Raw genomic sequence first — 15,937 nt, 5'->3', positions numbered from 1 at the left:
ACAACGTTATATTCACACTTACTGGTTTCGTTGGTAGGGTATTTAGAAATGCAAACATTAGAGTTGTTTAGCAAAGTAGTTTTTTTACAGCAAACTGAGTGTACACACAGATTCACCAATTTTCCTCGCAACCTTTAATACATTTTAAATTAATCTTTAATCTTACACCTACGGTCCGTTCTAAACGTAACATGATTTTCCATAACGAATGTCTCATGAGCTCAGTGCACATATCAACCGCTTTCTTTGTACTTGATTTAATCATAACGACAATAGCAACGACACTGCACTAAATGTCTCAGCACAGTCACATTATGATAGCAAAAACGTAGCCTCAGCATTAGGTGTCAGTAAATGTAGCACTTAGAAATGTGCAATTCATAACGCAAGTACGTGCAAATCGTAAAACAGCCACAACATTTCGATTCAAAACTATACCGGAAGTACGGAGTTCAAAAAATCACAACAGGAAAACCAACAGCTTAGAAATAGAAGTTCGTACATGACTGAGTATAAAATAACATGCACCGCTAATGATGTAACACTGAATTTTTCCATTTAACAAGTACAGCATAAAATGGTGAACTCACTTTGAAATAAATTAACTCATGTAGATTTGACAGCAACATTTTTGAGCAGCTGAACAGCAACAGGAAAATATCAGAACATTAGTAAATAAAGATCAATGTTATACAAATAAAATTCTCGTTGATTTCATTACATTCAAAAGTTTCAAAAAAAGATTTGGATGGACCAATACGACAATATCAAAACACAGGATATATGAAACATGCAGGAACTCAAAACATGTAAATTATTACTATTAACAGTTAATTAATTATTAACAGTTCTGTATGTTCAAGTTTTCAAAAATGCATACAAGGAAGAAAAGTTATGCAATGTGTAAAACATGCAAATTGGTCCTAAGGACATTGCAAAATATGGAAGATAACAGCAACAGGATTTCAAAGTGTCATCTAAAAAACGCAAACCTCAAAGTCTTAAAAAGTAGCTGCATCATTTGTAAAAATCTTTAAAAGCTGCAACGATGAGCGATTGTTTGATGTAAAGCAAGTATCACGATGTATTGACCTTAAGTCAACCGCAGCGCTTATAGAAAACATTCATTTAGAACAAGTCAAATACAAACCTGACGTGATGTAAGTACTGGTGCAAGGTGCTGCATTCACTGCTTTATTATAACATTTTTTCACAGCAAAATAACTGCAGTACGTTTATGTTCATTTTCCATATACTTTGCATTAAAATAGAAAAAGTGTGACATAGATAGCAAATAAAGTACGGTACATGCTTAATGCTTATGTTATCTACATTCAGAAAACATGTTGTTGCCATGCTCCTGGACATACCATTTAAATATAAACATTATGAAGCTATAGAAACTTTTCTTGGAATAAAATGAATAACTCTCAAGCCAGCAATGAAGGGACAAAAATAAAGGGTCACAAACAACCTTATCAACACAGGGTACGAAACATACACAGCATAGTATCATGACAGCCATCGCACCAAACCAAAGACACTCGATTTTTGAACTAAATGAAGACTTTGTGCATTTTTAGCATCTTTTAACTATTTCACTGCTATGGGATTGTTAGTACTATAAAAAGGTGAACTGATTGTACTAAAAAGATGGACTGAAGAACTGATGAAGACACAGTGATATGATATTTGCTGAACCTTATTAAGCTAATTCGTTTTCGATCAATTTATGCATTTTTTCAGCCTCTTCAAGCTGAAACGATTCCAACTTGCTACGCTGCTTTCCATGTCGATTTTTCAGCTAAAAGATTACAATTCATGTTACTGTTTAAGCAGGACTATTAATACAACGGCTGAGTTGAGTTTAAATAGTACAAGGCATTGACGGGTGATTTAATGACATTTCTTTAAACGGGATTTTAACCCTCTACCAGATGCATTTAGCTTACCGTTTGTCTTTCTTCCATAAAACGTTTCACTTCAAGACTTTGCAGATCGCGAATTCTTCTCTCCCTCTCGGGAGGTGGAATGGTTTTGTCTTTGCTGATTTTCTTTGAGTCTTCCATCCATTTTTTGGTTTGACTTTGAGTCAAGCCAGCCATTTCACTTAAAAAAAACACTGATTGTTTTAAGCCTTCCTCGGAAATGGTATTGATGAAAAATGTCACTCTACCCCAAAGAATCTGCCTACTTTAATTGTATTGTCTTTAAATTCTCTATTGCCTCCTCGTGAATGGCATCCAGAGATGCAACAAGAGCAGCTTTTTTCTTATCCGGACACATACCATTGATGGTGGTTTTTGTTGTAGATTCAAAACCATCCACACCATTCATCTTAAAAATTTCCAAAACTACTTAATTAGTAAATTTCACATGTGGACTTACCAATATCCTAAGGTAGTGTAATATATCCCATCTTTTAACTGCATTTAAACAACTACTTCTGGAGAATGGTCCTTGTATGAGGCTCCATTTCTTCTTCGACGAGGTGTAGCACTGAAAACAAAGACTGGATTAAAATTTACTTTCAGGTCTATTATAATATTGTGTTTCACCTCAAAAGAATAACGATCCCCGAATTTAGCTTCAACAGGATAATAACCATCCTGTTACAAAAGCTTTTGAAAATGCTTTCGGCTAGAAGGTAGCAAGTAACAGCCTTAGCTTTGCTACCCTATCTCATTTTTAATTGAATCCAGCTAAAGGGTTATGAAATTTATGAGAGAAAGATGTAGTTGCATTTGTATCAATGCTATTACAAAGGAATATATGACTGTGTGTGAAGCTATGCATCGAAAAAAATTGAGTTTTCAGGGCTTTTTAAAAATCAAAAACTTTACGACGCAGTTTTCTAAGGAAAAACACAGTAGATACCATAGTCAGACTAGAGTAATAGCAACTTGGAATAACTAAAACAACATGATTTTGCACGGCCTACATACGGTACACCATTTCAAGTTACTGTACTTAAGAATAAAAGGCTAATGTGTAGAATCAGAGAGTGCAATGGAATTTTTTACAGATGAAAGCAAATCTTTATTACCCAAAAAGACAACAGCTGTTTGATTTTTTTCCTTCATCCATTTCCTTCTGCTTCGATCTTTGCTGGAAACCATGATCATTAAATTTATTACGACCATCAACAATGAAATAATAATGTAAATAGTAAATAACTCAAAGCCAGGTAATGTTGTTGTAGGTAGAAAAATAAGCAAATTTATAACAGTTTTTGTAAACAGAAATTAGAATAATTCAATGTTCCACTGGAAAGCACCTTTTCCAATTTTTTATGCATCTTATTGCATTCTTTATTGTGCCGCTCCAATGCTTTGAGGTAAATAGGATGTTTAAAAAGCATGTCCATGGAAACCGCTGCACGTTCCAAAACATCTGTTACAAAAAATATTGCAAGGTTAAATTTTTCCAAACCCAGTTCTCCTAAGACCAGTACAAAGATACAGATGATCCACTGAGCAGCTGACACAGGCAAATACCATCACAGCTTTTTACAGGACAATAAAATACATAAACGAGCAATCTTGAGCATATTTTGTTGCCTTACCATCCATTGCCCTTTTCTCTTCTGATTTTTTCGAGTAGAGAGTTTGGTGGATGTTGTTGATGCTGGAATTGGGAGCTGTAACATTTTCCTTATTCTTCTTCTCTTTTGCCGGTCTCAGCGTTCCCTGTTGTGTTTCCCCGGAGATAAGATTAATTTGCGACATATTCTTTTCGACAGTGGTGGAGGGTTTTACGTTGTTCGCTGGTATTGGAAGATCTTCGCTCTGGACAGACAAGAGAAAATCAAATGAAGACTATGATGGAAAAAAGATAACGTGCAGTTCTATCAAACATCTCATAATTATAAAACTTAATTAATCTTCTACAGTTGAACCCGGACATGGTTCTCGTTGTGGATCTTACCATCGTTATATAACTGCAGTAGAATCTACACTATAGAATTTAAAACACAACTATCCTTGTGTGGGAATGAGTAGACCACAGAGATCACAAGACTTACATCGTCATCCTCGAAACATTTCAACTGCTGCTCATGCTGGTCTAGTAATGCAAGATGAGCCTTCGGGTTCTCAAGCGCATTCGTTATAGCTGAAAAAATCATGTTTAAACAAAATAATTACTAAGCACTATTAATAAATTCAATGATTAAAAATTAATCTGAAGTTTTAAAAATTTCTGTGCATATTTTTCAGTTTAATTTAGTTCTTAAAAATTGTTACCATACTGCAATGATTTTTCAACCTTAACATGTTACGACACGCTTCACTTGTATCAGTGATATTAAGTTATGATATTATCTTATACTAAACGACACGTACCTAACAGACTGTCAGGCACGTAACTTCTGAGTGTAATTTTAACAAAAATAGTTGTTGAATCCAACGGGATCCCAGAAGCTGTCCTCAGTGCAACATACCGATAGCCTGTTTGCAAACCACTTAGTGGAACGACTCTTTGGCCAAGTAACTGCTTACTGTCGTCGTAGAGGGTAAATCTTAAAAGCGCAAGGTCAGGATAGATCACCTAGGAAGTAAAAAATGCATGACTCACTTGGTGGTGAAAGTCGAGACCACGCATGAAACTTTGTAATATCATGACACCACTCAATGTCTGCCATAACAATACTTCGTTCGTAGTGCGCAAATGTTTTATTTCGAAGTTGGTTGTACAGTTATTATCAGAATACTGCTACTGCGATGACATTTTAAAAAGCAGGAGGGTCGATAGCAGCATGTAATTTACCTTTCGAAATAAAAACTCATTATTGTATTGTGGATTTAAACCATTTCCAACAATCATGGACGTCCTAAATTCCTTTCTTATTGTGTCATTTGGCAAACCACACATTTCCACTTCAACGTATGTAGTGATGGGTTTATCAGATACAAATTGACCGGAAATGATCTGAAATAAAAAATTCGCAAAACTTGCTCTAAATATTCTTTACTTACTGCACAACTAGTATTTTGAATATCTTTATGTATATAGAAGAAAATCTAAATGGTGAGTTCAACAATAAACAAGTAGGTTAAGATAAAACTGCTAACCACAGGTTCCGTTGTATGTCTGTGGACTTAATTTAATCAAACACAAACATTTGTACCTTGACCCCACACTGTGCCGCGATGACCCCGTCAAGGGTAGACTCAGTAAATAGGTCAAACGGTTTGCTTTCTCTAAGAAGGAACTTCGGCTTTAGGAGGTATCCGCACCTTCCATTGTAATCAAACTTTCCCATGTTCAACTGCATTCCCAAATCTTGACAAAAAATCATGACAATGAGAATGGAAAGCAAAGGACATCTTACATGGCTTCAACTCTTACCGATGTTATTGTATTTCAATTTCCATTAGTGTGTAAAAGTAAAGTAAAGCTAGAAACTGAAACATAACTTTACACAACATACTTTAATTTTAAAAATCTTGTACGAGACTGACTACATAGAGCTACAGTAAGTTAACCAGCAAAAATGAAACCAGAATTACCAGGCAAGTATGTGGGCAGTTATTGCACAGTTTGTCGCAAACAAACCTACCGTTTGTTTGGAAATTCAAAGCCACAAGTTGGCAGCCGGCATCCCAGAAAATCTGAGGCATGTAATTGGTTGAGTCAATTCTTGCTCCTTTTGGATAAATTCGACTGAGCTGATTTCGATTATAACTGCAACATTAATACCTTATCATACATATCTCATGTCCTTTATAGTATATCAAACAGCAGACGTATTATATATTGCGTCTATTAATGCTACACCAGCAAGTAAAAGCATGAAACGATGCTGACACTTTCATGCAAATTTAACATAAAATCGGAAAGAAAATCGGTGTAGTTGTTCAAAATTGCATGTTATATTCCTTTAAAATATTAATGTATTATTATTAATGTGCTCATGCCCAAATTCAAACTTGATTAACATCAATAATTGACTCAATGTGTGAAAATATGAAAGCAGGCTACCTAACAAATTCAATCGGGTTCGACTTGACATAACTCAATCCCTGTGTCTCACTGAAGGAAGACATCTGATAACAATGCTTTTGACTGTCACCTAACAGATAAATAAAACAAAAACCATAAATGGTACCAAAAGTTCACGTGGAAACCAGATTAATAAGAACCAAAAGCGTTATCAAGTTGAGACATATCAATTACGTTAAAAATTAGCAAGTGTCGTAAGTGTGTAAGCAAGTGCATAAGTACCATTACAAACTACTTAAACATTTTACCATCGAAGTTTTTCAGGCCAGGAAACTTGACGGATTGACAATAGCTCACTATAGATGAGAGGAAGGGATGAATATTAGTGGACGACGTTTTGGTGTACGGCTCTAAGGTAGCCATTAATGAGTCATCTTCATCTTTTTCACTGGCCGAGGAACTGACGGTCTAAATAGATGATGCTTGATCAGTCACCAGCGATAAAACGTTTGAGGATACTCAATGCTACCAGGGAGGGTAACATGTTGGTGGTGATACAGCTTGTAAGTCTTTATATGATACGTTGAATTAATCAACAAATGAGATATGTGGAGATGTATGATTGGATCTGGATGTAAAAAGTGTAGCGCATATCATAAATTATTGAGTGGTTCTATGGAGACGCATGTGGTCATTCAATATATTTAATATCTATTTAAGTTCAGCGATTCAAACTTGTTAAACAACAATCCAAATTTTAAAATTTTGTAAGTTTTTGTTTTCAGTGACTGAATTTCAATGTTTTGAAATTTGGTTACTATAATTAACTGTTTTGTTTTGGCTTAAAATTCGTCCAGAAAAAAACATTAAAATCGGCCCGCCAATAAAAGTCTTTTCAAGCAAAAAAATCAATAAAATTAATAAAAATTGTTTTATTATTGAATTTCTTCCAGACAATATTGCATTAGAATGTATTAAGGGGAATGACCTTTAAGAACATGACCACTGATTACATACACCGTGACAAGCTTAAACCTTTGCGAGTATGCTTGCATAAACATTTATAAAATATACGAAAAAGATTTTTACATAAAACAGGAGATTGTAAAGCGAATATAGAAGAAGAAGTAATGGTCCTTATGGTTCTTAAGTCAGATGTGATGTTTACCATGGGATGGTTAATGATTGGTTCTGCATACGTAGAAACTAATTAGTGAGCTTTTGAAAAATGACAAAACAACACTACCATCCTGTAGCTTACTTTTTTGACAGAAACTTTTGTCTTGTCAAGAGTGCGAGTATTTGTTTCTTTGACAAGGTTCTTTGACGAAAGCTAGAAATAATCAATGTTGACATTTTGAGGATCCAATCGGCGTCAAGCAAGCAAACAAGCAATAATTTACATATCAGCACATTGCATACACCATGACTGTATTTTGTATGAAAAACAAACAACAGTCATAGTCAACTTGTCTTTGGCTTTCCTAAAAACATCAAGTCTTGGCAAAAGTCAATGTTTCGAAGTGGTTGCAGTTGGCAACATTGGTTATACAAAAGCATCAATCATATTTACCTCTTCCGTTGCTTCATTGTGTGGGCTGGGTGTAGTTGCTCTTTTGTCACTTGTCTGCACTGCCTGTAACTCGGGATGTGCCTCCTCTGAAAATTTGACAATTTCACTTAAACCAGGGTAGCAGGGCAAAAAGCAATTTAATTGCATTTGAACCATTGCAAGAAAATGTGAAACAAAACTTATCAATCGTGAAAACATAAATGTCAAAAAAATGACCTACATATATTCAAATAAAATTCCTAGTTGGAGAAAACAGAAACTTACAAACAAATTAGCAAAAAAAACCTAAACATATGGGGAAAGTTTGAGTAACTACGAAAACAAGTTTTCCTCACTTTAAACAGATGTTGAGAAAAAAATTCGATTTTAACAGCCAAGGGAATGCCAGAAACAAAGGGCAAAAAAATCAATAAAATTGTCTATTAATGAGAAAAACACACAAATTTATTATTAACTACATGACTAACTAAACATTACCTGTTTCTTCTTCAACTACTATTTCTTCTTCACGGCGAATATTTTCTAGTTGAGCTGAGCAATGCAAAAAACGATATATATAATTATACTATTCAATGAGCTATTTTGTGCCTGTCTGCTTCATTTGCCATGACAGCCAACATGTCAATATAAGATACATCGGATAAAAAATAGAGCCATGATTTAAAATTAAAGTGTGGGAAAATTATAAAATAAGCTACTTGCATGGAATTTAGCGTGATGAAAAATCAAATCGAAATAATAAAGGTTAAAATTGAATGGAAAGACAATCGAAAGAATTTCCATGAAAAAACTTAAAGAAAAAAGTTTTGACAGTTGCAATCTGCAACCATGAATTGTTAGTGACAAGCTTCAAATAACATTACAGTGATGTCATTTGCTAATGCATAATTACATTATATCCTCCAATAATAATTCGCACAAGCCTATGGGAACCTAGAGGTGGGAAAAAGTGAAAAGAAACAGCAGCCACCATCACTTTCAGAGTCTGGGTCATAATAAGCAATTCCATGAATTATTCACACAAGTCTTGAATAAATCAATAGTTTGATGTAAAAAACAAAACAAAATCCATCTATTAAGTCATCTTCAAAGCTGCACATGTGCTATATAAAATCTTTTTATCTTATACAATGAGACCAATGCAACTGCTCAATTGCACAAAATATGGAAAAAATCTATGTCTTTCAAACAAACTGAAAATCATGACAATAAAGATTTAACAATTCTTTGTCCGTAACCATATGCTTTTCATGCAAAGTTAAAGCCTAACATTTTTCACAGTCTGTCAATGTTTAACAAGTATAAACGTATAAAGCATCAACCACACTAACCTTTCTCAATTTCTGGGTCAAGACGTTTATTCTTTATTAAGATTTTTCCTTTCAACGTATTTGGAGAAGGAAGTGGAACGCCAGGTTCAAGCTGTGTTGTAAAATGAATACTTATGGAACTATGGATGCATGTTATGTGCATTTGCCCGAAGGTTTCATTGATTAATATGAATTTTTGCGTTAGCCAATTCATAACAAAATAAACTTAGTAGGTCCTCAGTAGGAAGCACTATACGTTTTATCATATATATACATATATATATATATATACCACTTGTTTTTATTATAATTTGTTTGCATTTTAATAGGTTTAATAATCAAAAACTAGTTACAATTTGTGGTACGTACAGGATAATTTGGCAAGCCCTTGCTCAGAAGCAAATCTCCAAAAATTTCTTCGCAGTATTTTGCCATTTTCGCCTGCTGCACCTTGCTATACATTGATAACGTTTGCATGTGTTAAGTTCGAGAAATATTTTCCACATTAATTTGATGTTTGCAGAGTGTTGTCCGATTTTGCTTAAATTAGTAACATACCATACCTGCAACGAGTTTCAAATGACAAAATAACAGGGAAATCTGAAGTAATAAAGGCAGATTCTTTTATTGCAACCAGGGCTTGCTTGAAAACAATATCTGTACACATCGCTTTGCCGTGTGTTATGATTGGTTCACCATCTTTTCCATCCCAGCAGTCAAGCTCAATGCATCTAAATTTTGACAAGCTTATTTAAAATTTTCAACTTTTTGCTTTATTTTCAGATTTTTAATCACACATAACAAGCAATGGTGGTTTAACAAGGGCACATGACGTCAATTTTGTGATGAAAAAATGGCAAATAATAAACTTAAAATGATGATTCATGCATTTGAATAGGCAGGTGAGGCCAATATCCTGCTTTGCATAAACCCGCATGAACTTAATAATCTTTTGAATAATGGGATCTTCCACGAACCAGAAGCAAGATAAATCTAATTGCCAAATAATTACAAAAAGATAGAATAACATACTAGCCATAAGATTTTAACCCAAATGCTAGTCACCAAGGGACACCACGAGTCTATTTATACACACAGGTAGTTAAATTTATTGCTTCCAGTAATGCACAGGAACTAAAACGCCATATGACACTCTGTGTTAGCTGCATTCATCAGCTGATATATGTGTAAACTGTAATCAACAGGCATGTGTTACAACCCAAATAAAACTCTGATGTATGTTATTATTAATCTGTGTTAGAGACAGAGTGTAACAGATCTCTTACAGCCAGCTTGCATGATTAACATTCCAAAAGCAAAGTGATAAGTTAATAAACACAATGTTCGCGACCAGACATAATATCAATAACAAAAGGTGCTTTACAGATTACAATGTTGGAATGGTTGGTTCATAAAAGAATTAATTCACCAGCTGAGCACCTTTTCTTATTGAGTAAGATTATGTTATTAAATTACAACCCAACCAATAAAAAAGATTAGGTAACTGCATGATGCTCTGTTGATTTGATTAATTCAAGTAAATAAAAACGCTTTAATCTGATTAAGCAAGTTTGATCCTAAACTCACGCAATAAACTTACTCACACATTAAAAAACGACCGAAAAGGTCAGCAGAACAACTTCAGAGGTAAAACTTAGAATTACAATGTAGTAACCAGTCATTTACAGGAAACGTACAGCTATAAAGTGTCATTATGGCCATTGCTTAAGTTTATTCTTAGAACGTTAGGTAAATTTCTCAGGATACTAACCTGCAACCACTGAGTAAAACATGTCTGTAAATGTCAACTGAAGATTTGCCGTGAACTTGGCGACCTTAATTATAGAAATAACAGCTTACCATTCTGAAACATTACATAAAAATAACAAACGACTTGAAAATGTCCAAACCACAAATTACCAGTCAGGTATGTATTATGAGATGAACTAATAAAATAATGGCTTAGCGGCTGGTCCATGTCTTGATGCACTGAGATATGTTCAGGGTATACAAGCATGTTGTCATCACTTGCAAGATAATCGGAAAATCCCTGCAGTGAGAGTTGATCTACAAATGAAAACCCCTTAAGTATGAAAAGAAAAATCCCTTGACAAATTTAAAACGAACTATGATGCAGTCAAACATGAAACTTTACTAATAAATTTAAAGAGTGAAAATACTATGGAATATCAAATTATACTGACTCACTGTTTTTTTGATTTTTCGAGCAATGTTCATATTTTTCTATGATGCTCTTAGCGGCTTTATCATCAAAAGTAGGTACTAGAATTTCGTTGAGCCGTGGATCTCGTTGGTTTTCATTTAACCATTTTACAAACTGGGACAAAGTTATGTGACTTGAACCATTTGTTACTCTGTAATAGCAATCACTGCTTTAGCCTCCTTTTAACAATTACTACCATACTGATAGTAGTACAACAAAATACAGCATTTGAAAATTGGAATATTAGCAAGGCGAGGATTTTAATGTCAAAATGTTTTACAACTGGTATTAAATGAAATTTGAAAGAGGACACTGTAGAAAAGAAAATGTGCCACATCCGTTGTTTACGATATTTATCTGACAATCAAATGTGGTGCATAATATCATACACAGTAAGTGAGACACCAAGGCAAACCAGGCAAATGAACACAATATATATTAATGTGCAAGCTTTGTGGGTGAATCACACATTATTATAATTCACATTACAACATTATTCTAGGACAGCCAAAATTGTGCTTTTGTCTTACCCAGAAGCAACCACACTTTCCCATCAAAGTTGCTTTGTTATCAGCAACATTAGCATTTAAGGAAAGCTCAGGGAACTACACTATAAATGCATGGAGTTCTGCACACGCCACAAAACTACCCAATTATAAGTAGAAATGCTGTTGTATTTTTAACAACTTGTCACAGAATAAACAATACCAGCTGGTGGCTGCATGTTTAATGTTACAAAGGGACTCCCTCTGACACTTGTTTAATGCCATTAAGAATGTATGTGGTGAGAAACTTGTTAATGAAGATGAAGTAGTTATCAGTTTGCAGTTAGTTTTTTAGTCTGTCAGTTTTTGACCATTGATGCTACTTGATGCTTTTAAATCATAAAACTACATGCCACATTCCAATATGTAGAAGTATAATACAGTGATGAATAAAAGCAATCATTGCCTGGTATCATAGTTTAGTTGTCCTGTGCTATTCACGTTAAACCATGAGCGCATTTTCATTATGGAAAAGTTGCTAGTTATAACCACAACAAACAGGAAATAAATGTGAAACTTACACTTCTTCAAATACAACGTGAAGGTCGTCACGCTGGCAGATTTTCTGGTGAATTTTCTTGTATACCTCAAACGTGAAACCGTCCGGATCAATTTCAGCATTCTGCGAGAAAAATGATGACAAAATGGTGATTCTTTAACAATTGGAAAATAATTTGCCTCATAACATGGAAAGATACATTATGATTGTAATATTTTACAGAAAGATTTTTGTGAGTGCATTATCACCTGTTTATGCCTGCAGTCAAAAAATCACTAATGTCTTTGAGCAATATCGATGTATATATGATTTAGACTATTTATATCTCTCAGATCACTCATTATTGGATTATAAGCAACTTGAATGTAACTTCATAAGCCTGAGTAGAATGAACTACTGGTATATAACGCATACATACAAAATATTTTTTGACATAATTTTATCACGATGTTTGTTACTATTAAAGTCTAACTAAAATTCAATCACAATTAAAGGCATGAACAGAGAGCTAATGAGGGTGTGACTATTTAATAGCAAGCTTTGATACTGGTATGATATTTTAGAACACGAACAGGCCTTTAATTTATTCAAACCTACCTTCGTATATGAAAAGCCACAACTCAGCAACTTTGACAAAATAACTTTTTCATTTCTGTCATGACCGAAATGTTTCACTAATCTATAAATCATACTGTAGTAAGAACAACCCAACAAGTATAATTACTGTCAGCAAAATCACCAACTATGGATACTAAAATACGATAAAGGCAGAAAAATTTCACAGCATCAAGTTAAGGCCCTAATATAGTATCCAGTACTATGCCTAAAGCCAAAATTATCGCAGCATTTGATATCATTTACATCCAGTACATTATATATTACCATAAAAACAAACTTTAATAAAACAGTTTCTATATTTAGAATAAATACCTTCTAATTGGAATCACGCCTTTGCTATTTTGAGAAAGACGAAGTCTTCTCCACCTGGGACACAAAAAAGTTTGTAAATTAAGTTAAATTAAAATTAAACAAAGCAAGATGTAAATTCTTGCTAAAACAAGTTTCTTTAATGTAGTTCATTAAAATATCACACATGTAGGATCATATCTATCTATATACATATATATGAAAATATGTTTTTGAGATTATGCTTAAACAATTAACAGATAGTTATAAAATACTTTTGTTATTGCTACTAAAATCAATTTTAGAAATGGAATTCCACTGGGGGTCAAGTAAACCAAAGCTGGTAACTAAAGTGTAGTAGTTGCAGCAGTTGCCTTGCTGAGACTTAATCAATGACCATTCAATCAAATCAACAGACTTTGCATGGTTACGGAAAACAAACTGTGCATTTTAAGTGGACTCTACAGGCACAAGCCCAGCATTGATATGTTGAAGTGTTAAGTTGTTCATCATACGATGCAGAACCATCAATAATACTCTATCCAAGCAATTAAGTTATGTATTGATCCTTGGAATAAAGAAGAATTTTTTAAACACATATTGCATGTGAGCACAATAGAATGTATTCTCTGTATTGTATATAAATCTACTAAAACAAAAAGCTTTAATAAAACTACAGAATTTATTAGGATGTAACTAAACACTGTGGCATATATTAATTGAACCCATTGCTTAAATAACATTTCGAAATAAAAATTTCTATTTTATGTATAGACCATGTCCACTTTTTCCCCCGTTCCTTTAAAGCCTATTTTTTGCATCTTGTCTAGCCTCTTTACCCAAACAGTAAAAAATGAGTATATACAGTATTCACCGCAGTATTCAATGTAACCACTTTTGCAATAACATACACATGTATAACTAAACAAAAATGTTTAGATGCTTAAGCATTAGTAGCATACTATACGCATAGTATATGCGTATAGTATGCTATGGCATACGCATTCATACTATCATCCTAATCAGCAATCAAGTGTAACAGTATTTACAATCAGCATCAGGACAATAGTAGTTAGAATTGTTCATATCATTTTCGGCTATTTAATAAATCAGGGCTGCAAATGCCTATTACAGAGCTTAATTATTATATCTGTCATTTATCAAACCACGGGCTAAAGACTACATAAATACTGATATGTGGCAGTGGCTGGAAATGGCAATATGCGATATGATGACCGGGTCATTTGATTTAATGTAATCACACTACACTTCTAGTTGCGTTACTGCATAAAGTATCAACAACAACATACTATTACGATTTCAGGTTTAATTTAACAGAAACAAAGACGAGTATTCCCCCATGGATAAAAAATAAAAATAAAAAATTGTGACACAGCAACAAATCACACACATGACAAATACTGCATGTGATTATGACTACACCTATTTATAATCAAAAATACTAATTAGTAAGATACAAATCAACATACTGTTTCTTCATGATATCCAGTGTAGAAAGGTGTCTTGCCTTTACTGAATGGATGATCTTGTTTAAACCAGCAACCCATTTCTGAGAAAAACAAAGAAAACCAATACTACAAGGCTCCTGAGATCAACTGAATAAAAAGGAATGTGGAAAATATCTGCTCTAAACTAGTACTGTATCAATTTACCGAAGCAACTGCAGCACTTTCAGCAATAAATTGTGAAATTATTGGGGTCCCTATCTCAGGTCCATGGTATATTGTCAATACACGAGGAATAATGTTGACGTCATTGTCTCCGATTTCACACAAGACTTTCACATCCTGAATTTAGCAGTAGAAGTTGGTAAAATTTTACACACGGTCTAAAAACTAATGGACTGCGAAGTTCTTTTAGATAAAGGTGTAAATAGGCAAAGAAATTAATTCAATGACGTTTGAAAGATGTAACATTCACAAAAAGAACAAAAAAGTGAACACCATTACTTTTAGTGTAACTCCTGTTTTTACTTCCCGTATCCGTGTGCATTCCAAAGTGTGTATTTCCTATAAGGTTGAAAACATTTTAACATTTATCAGCAGACTGGTCAAGAATATCTTACCAGCATGCTTCCTTGCTTGCTATGCTTACCTTGCTAGATGAAAAGGCCCAGGTGAGGAACATACCATCTTCATCCACCTTCAGTAAACATTTCTGTGTTCCTTGCGGGGTTGTTGGTGTTATTCCCTGCAAATACGAATAGAATAGGATGTACAAAATGTTAAGTCTGTCTGTGAAATTCAGTTATTGCACTTTAGTCATGAACAAGAATAGCCTTTATGAAAAGGTTATAAATTACTTCTTGACGCTTTGAGAAATATTCCCCTTTGCAAAGAAAAAATTCCACTTCCATCTTTTTAGTTCAGCCAGTACCAAATTGAATATTCACCTAACTTGCTTATTACCGCCTGCTTTTTTCATATTATTTATATCAATATTGATTTCAATTTCTTTATAGTGTTCTGCAAGGTTTGTAGACAACGAGATTTAATTATTTAACAACCAAAAAGAGCTATAACATAATGTACAGTAATATGTCAGAACCGAAATGCCCCTAAACTAGTAAGATTTGAAAACTAAACCATGTTTTGAAACACAAAGTTGTTGCAGAAGTCAAACTTTTCTTTGAACTTAAACATAAACAACACTCTTGATAAGCATGAGTAATTCTGAAAAAAAAAATTGTGAGTATAATATCATTGCTGTTTCATTTCTTTGGGTTCTTTTTAAATGCGATATTGTAACTAATATACATTTCTCCCCTATAGAGTATGTTCATGTTGTAGATGTAAATTAAGGCATTACCAAATTTTTTTGTAAATTAAATGGGAGTTTGAGATTTAATGTGGATGTTTTGATATTCTGGAAACGGTCTAATTAAAACTAGCCTATGCATTGATTCTCACGAAAACA

At 33.7% G+C, this 15,937-nt stretch overlaps 1 protein-coding gene across 3 annotated transcripts; it reads right to left on the bottom strand.

The window, feature by feature from the left end:
* Positions 1-238: 238 nt before the first annotated feature.
* On the bottom strand, positions 239-15,505 carry LOC143468824 (1-phosphatidylinositol 4,5-bisphosphate phosphodiesterase beta-4-like). 3 transcript variants are annotated; one of them, XM_076966246.1, is made up of 31 exons: positions 15,324-15,505; positions 15,116-15,211; positions 14,971-15,030; positions 14,674-14,808; positions 14,491-14,570; positions 13,025-13,078; positions 12,692-12,773; positions 12,117-12,217; positions 11,035-11,201; positions 10,747-10,893; positions 10,598-10,661; positions 9,390-9,557; positions 9,196-9,280; positions 8,848-8,938; positions 7,994-8,047; positions 7,517-7,602; positions 7,205-7,276; positions 6,252-6,411; positions 5,983-6,073; positions 5,561-5,685; positions 5,129-5,283; positions 4,768-4,929; positions 4,344-4,548; positions 4,025-4,113; positions 3,566-3,788; positions 3,278-3,393; positions 3,047-3,108; positions 2,445-2,499; positions 2,195-2,337; positions 1,953-2,109; positions 239-1,804 (listed from the first exon to the last, which is right to left on the bottom strand). In XM_076966246.1, the coding sequence occupies exons 1-31, from the start codon at positions 15,375-15,377 to the stop codon at positions 1,706-1,708; spliced, it is 3,438 nt and encodes a 1,145-aa protein (XP_076822361.1). In that variant the 5' UTR covers positions 15,378-15,505; the 3' UTR covers positions 239-1,705. The 3 variants fall into 3 exon arrangements, with proteins under 3 accessions (XP_076822361.1, XP_076822363.1, XP_076822362.1); XM_076966248.1 differs by lacking the exons at positions 239-1,804; positions 2,195-2,337 and having other exon boundaries at positions 1,971-2,109; positions 2,389-2,499; XM_076966247.1 differs by lacking the exons at positions 239-1,804; positions 1,953-2,109 and having other exon boundaries at positions 2,201-2,354.
* Positions 15,506-15,937: the final 432 nt, after the last annotated feature.

The sequence above is a fragment of the Clavelina lepadiformis genome, chromosome 8 (genome assembly GCF_947623445.1).
Source record: "Clavelina lepadiformis chromosome 8, kaClaLepa1.1, whole genome shotgun sequence".
Taxonomy (NCBI): Eukaryota; Metazoa; Chordata; class Ascidiacea; order Aplousobranchia; family Clavelinidae; genus Clavelina; species Clavelina lepadiformis.
The sequence above is the reverse complement of the archived record's forward strand: the minus strand, read 5'-3'. Positions and strand labels throughout refer to the sequence as shown.

Coding starts and splice junctions, on each gene's coding strand:
- LOC143468824 (XM_076966246.1), bottom strand. CDS start 15,377: ATGGAAGTGGAATTTTTTCTTTGCAAAGGGGAATATTTCTCAAAGCGT. Junction 15,212..15,323: donor ATTTCTCAAAGCGTCAAGAA/GTAATTTATAAC, acceptor TCGTATTTGCAG/GGAATAACACCAACAACCCC. Junction 10,662..10,746: donor TCATAATACATACCTGACTG/GTAATTTGTGGT, acceptor TCTATAATTAAG/GTCGCCAAGTTCACGGCAAA.